Below are 4,909 nucleotides of genomic sequence, written 5' to 3'. Positions count from 1 at the left end.
AGTTTCTAACTAGAACTCACTCAAACACTTGCCAAATGTTTTTACCTTGAAAATTTGTTTGATTCATATTTCTACTCAGTTTCCTCCTCAGAGTTTCCAATTGGTCCTGTTATTGGAGGAACTGCTGGAGTGGTTCTGCTTCTGGTGATCAGTGAAGTGTTCTGCTTTTGTAGAAAAAGAAATGGTGAGAAATTATCAAATCAAATGATACAGTTAAGCCCTGATTATTGAAACTCAAAAAAGAAAAATAAATAATAACTTTTCTAATCCATATGATCTGACTGTAACATCTGTTCAATGTGTTTCAGACTTCCAGGCTGTTTATGGTAAGTGTTGACCCCTAAACTTTTCTTTCCAAAAATTGTTTTCTTGTTTGTGGGATAATATAGATATCCAGCAGTTCACAAGGTTCTGAAAAAAATCTAAATACAATTCCATGGCTGACCACATCAATGTAGGGATGCAAAATTAAATTTGAACAAAAACCTAAAAGAATGTATAAAAAAAATAATGCTTTTATTGCTAAGAACGATAATTAGGTAAATCTATGCCAAACACCCTTTCTTAAAGAGCAAATGCAACATCTGCTTAACAGGATAGTTGGGATTTAATAAAACATGTTTGTTCTCTTTGTAAATTAACAATAGTGTGTTTTAATAACTTTGAGTAAAAATGTTTAGTTACTAGGAATATATGAATAAAAACTACTACATCAAACATTGCAAACAATAATTGAAAGTGACGAACCTCATAAAATTGAATTTTCTCTTAAGAAAATATGTAGCATCATTTCTGTTTTTGGATCTGTCAGAATGTTTGTCTGTCAACAAACTTACTATGAATGGTCATAATGTCAAAACATGAAGTAAGGATTATATTGTAAAAGTGCTATTGCATATAAGAGGGACACCAACTTCAATTAAAATTTAAATTACTCAAAAAGTTTTTTTTTTTTTTTTTTTTAACAAAGGGGTATTTATTTTGGTTCTTGCTAAATTTCAACACCACATGCTTAAAAACAGTCTGTTGCTCAATTTATATTATTTTTTCTTTATAGGTGACCAAGAAAAAGAAGAAAAAATGTGAAAGGAAATGTTCCAAAGCACCTCAAGAAGGATTTTGTTTATCTGATAAACGGTGTATTTTTACAAAAAAGACAGAAACACTGCAGATGATTAAACTAGTACAAATGGAACTATATAGTGAAACCGTATTTGAAGTGAAGTTTTCTGGAAATCAGTCCTGATTCCTGCCGACAGTGAGCGCCTGAGATGGATCCTGGATCGACTCTGGAACCAGTCCAGGATGGATCTGACATAAACATGATGAATGAATCTGAGAGAGGTGCATAACCTTAATCTTGTGTTAGGGTTGGCACTAACCTGTTTCAGTTTTTAATTGCATAAAACAATAATTTAAAATAAATGTATTCTATCAAGGCTTCTTTGAATTTGTCAGGAATCTTGATTTCAACAAAATTATTTGTTAACCCTATAACACCAAACGTATCATATTTGATACATGAGTTTGTCAGCCCTCCACAAGAGTAGTGTGACATTTTTTTACCTGAAAAGCCAGATGTATACAATCAGACACATGCAGTGCACAGATAATCCACCAGAGGGCAGACATTAATTCATTGGAGGGCTCTCCAGTGGCACTACAAGGCTGCCATGTTTCAAGAGTTGGACAGATGCGGTTTTTGAAGAAGATAAATTTGAAAAGCTTATAGTAAGAAAAACATTCAAATTTGTACTAAAACATCAATAGGAACAGTTACCAAGTTGTTGCAGGGTGAAAAATATTAAAATTTCAGAAACTATATATTAGTAAATCCATTTTGAAAATGCCGTATCAAATTTGATACAGCAGGGATTTAAGTTCATGCAACTCTAAATAAGTCAACTGTCATTTTATTGTATTTCATGCATCATATATAACATCAAGCAACATAAAGTCAGTTTTTTATTTTTGAATTACTTAGCTTGGCATATTTAGTGTAAAAAAAACTACATTTGTAACTTGCTGTATTATGATGATTGACTAGTTTGGTGTGGTCATTATACAATTACTTGTAGTTTCCTTTTGCTTACTGTTTTCACAAAAAAAATTTAGATGGCAAAAAAATGCAGTGTGGAAGATGTTCTGAACATGATTATGGATGGAAATTATGGAAGAAAATATTATAGGTGAAATACAAAATATATGGATGAAATTATGGATGGAAATATGGATAGAAATGATTATGGATGAACCAGTGGGCAATGTGAGGCGTTAGGATTGGAAAGCAAAAACCTACATAATGGTTCCCAGACCAGCCATTATTGACATATACAGCAGATTCATGGGAGGTGTTGACCTTCTTGACATGCTGTCTGCATTGTACGAGTCCAGTTGCAGATCCAGAAGATGGTACATTTACGTTTTTGTGGCACACTGTGACAGTGGCAGTTATCAATGGATGGATCCACTACGGAAGAGACCTGGAGAAACTGCAGCCCAGTCAGAAACCCATGCCCCTGCAAAGATTTCAGGCTTCTATGGGTACAGCCCTCACAAGTGCAGGAAAGGTCTCCAGAAACAGTGCCAACCTCTCTCCACGAGAGAAAAAACACTGAGGTAACCTCTGATGAGAAAGTTTAATTCACAAACAAATGTATCTTTCATCTGCACTTTTCAAACTTCTGGGGGGAAACAAACAAACAAAAAAAAACTTTCAATTCTGTGATTTCTAACAATAAAACATAGAAGGTCCTGTCACAAAGAGTTGTCTGTTTTCTGTAATGTCTGTTCTTGTGACTTCAGAAAGCTCAGAAGAGGATCTGGAAAATCTTGAAAGTAAAAACATTGAAGAAAGAGGTTTTTCAACTTTTAGTTATGAAAGCCTTCATAAAAAACATTTACCTTGCTGATATTTTCAAGTTTTTTTTTTCATGATCCTCTCTGTGGCCATTTTAGTTTAAGTTTGGTCACACAGGAAATATATAAAGGCCCTCTCTCTCTCTCAAAAAAACAAAAAAACATACATCTTGGTTGAGTAAGTCAAATATTGCCAGGATTCTAAATATTTTTGTAGGAGACTATGAGCTTTAAAGGGCATATAGTCACAAGGTATTTTTTCATTGAGATGTGAAAGATCAGGAGATACTGTTTATTTTCTGTGTTCTCTGTGTTTCTATGTGTTCTTTTTTTCATTTTTTAAAACTATTTTTTTTCAGGATTTTAACATTGATCATCAAACTTTTGAGATCTTAACTCAAATACTTTTTTTTAATTAAACCGGGCTGAAAAGAAAAATAATAAAGTTATGTATATTCTAATAAATATATATCTTTGTTCTGTGGTATTTAGATAAATTGTTTACATTTATATCAGGGGCTCATTTCAAGAAGCAGGTTAAACAAATTTAGAGACGGACTCAAAATTCACAAGGTTAGAGTTTTCGGTTTCAGAACAGCTCAAAAGAGTTGATTCAATCAACTTGAAGTTGTTGGAAGCAGAATCTGGTGTGAGTGTCGCGACCATAGAAAGCCGTGAACAATGGAGCAAAAGCATCACGATTCACCATGGCAACGAGAACAAACACCTTTAGGGCTTCATACTTTCAGTGACAAAAATTGATGTGTTCTTACAAGCATACGCCGACTACGAGCACATTTTCTACAAGAAAAGCAACACAGCTGCAGCGGTAAAACTGTGAGAGTTGTTGTGGGAGAAAATAGCTGCAGAGTTAATGCGTATGTCTACGTTTGAGTCATTTTAACACAGGATAAGAACTAATTAATGTCAGGAAGGTCATTTTGTTACATGTTAGGTAAGGAATGGTTTTTGATCTGTTACTAGTTTTACCAGTAATCTCTGTGATTGCATTAATGACCGTACTTTTGTAACACCCACCACCACACACACACACACACACACACAGATATCACTGCATGCAATAAAGAAACACTGTAGCTGCCTAGAATATGTTAAAATAAGTATTTATTTAATTTTAAATTCTCGAGAATTAAATATTATTCACTGAAAATATTTTTTTTACCATAATAAAGATTCTCAGATACTGAGACTTGTTAGAGAAAAAGAGAAATAATAAGATGGCAACAGAGGTAAGCAACATTATAATCGTAAACTAGAATGGGCGGGGCCTGTCTACACACACACATACTGTAGTTACATACACACCTGTTGGGTACAATAGTCTCCACATTTAAACTAGTAATAATGTACACAATACAACTATACCTGCAGCTCACACGCTTCAACATACAAACTGACACAAATAAAGCCTTTTATTCTGTTACGCATACTATTAGTGCTAAGGTGAGCTGATACCTGTGCTCAGGTGAGTGTTTATGGTTTGCTAAAGTAGATAATGATGGAATGTACAAAAGGGGAAAGCGCCCGGCCATCCCCACGCCAAGACCCCCGCCGGGGCAGCAGCTGCAGCCAGGACCGCCCCTCACCCGCCATGGAGAGAGACCACCCGCCAGGCAATCCCACCAAACACCCAGACCGGGGCACGCGGGACCGCCGCAGAGGCCCCCCACACCCGAGAGCAGGAAGGCACAGGACCACGGAGAGTGCAGGCCCCAGCCCAGCCAGAAGAGCACCTCCATCCCCCTCCCCCACTGCACCAGGAGGGCCTAATCCACTTAAACTATTTTTTTTCTTTGTAGCAACATTGAGTCAATTTTCTGATAAAAAATAAATAAATAAACAAAATAATTAGAAACACATTTAACTGACTTGTTGGAGTATTGTGAATGTGTGGCAAAAGAAATTAGAGTTTTGAGTCCTAAAAGATTTGAGTCTTAAGAAACTCAACACAAAATGAAGACAATGTTCAAAGAGGCTCAGGGGGCTGTTGAGAATATTATTTTTAAAATGTTTTGCAGAAACTTCACAC

At 35.5% G+C, this 4,909-nt stretch overlaps 1 protein-coding gene across 1 annotated transcript in view; it reads left to right on the top strand.

Moving 5' to 3' along the window:
- LOC112161861 (major histocompatibility complex class I-related gene protein) overlaps positions 1–1,763 on the top strand; it is a 7,670-nt gene extending 5,907 nt beyond the window's left edge. The window contains exons 6-8 of the mRNA XM_024297368.2: positions 80–184; positions 309–326; positions 1,058–1,763. Coding sequence (XP_024153136.1) covers positions 80–184; positions 309–326; positions 1,058–1,086 — 152 coding nt within the window. The 3' untranslated portion in view covers positions 1,087–1,763. The remainder of the gene's footprint in view (positions 1–79; positions 185–308; positions 327–1,057) is intronic.
- The last annotated feature ends 3,146 nt before the right edge of the window (positions 1,764–4,909 follow it).

Source organism: Oryzias melastigma, linkage group LG11 (assembly GCF_002922805.2).
Source record: "Oryzias melastigma strain HK-1 linkage group LG11, ASM292280v2, whole genome shotgun sequence".
In the NCBI taxonomy this organism is placed as follows: Eukaryota; Metazoa; Chordata; class Actinopteri; order Beloniformes; family Adrianichthyidae; genus Oryzias; species Oryzias melastigma.
The sequence above is the reverse complement of the archived record's forward strand: the minus strand, read 5'-3'. Positions and strand labels throughout refer to the sequence as shown.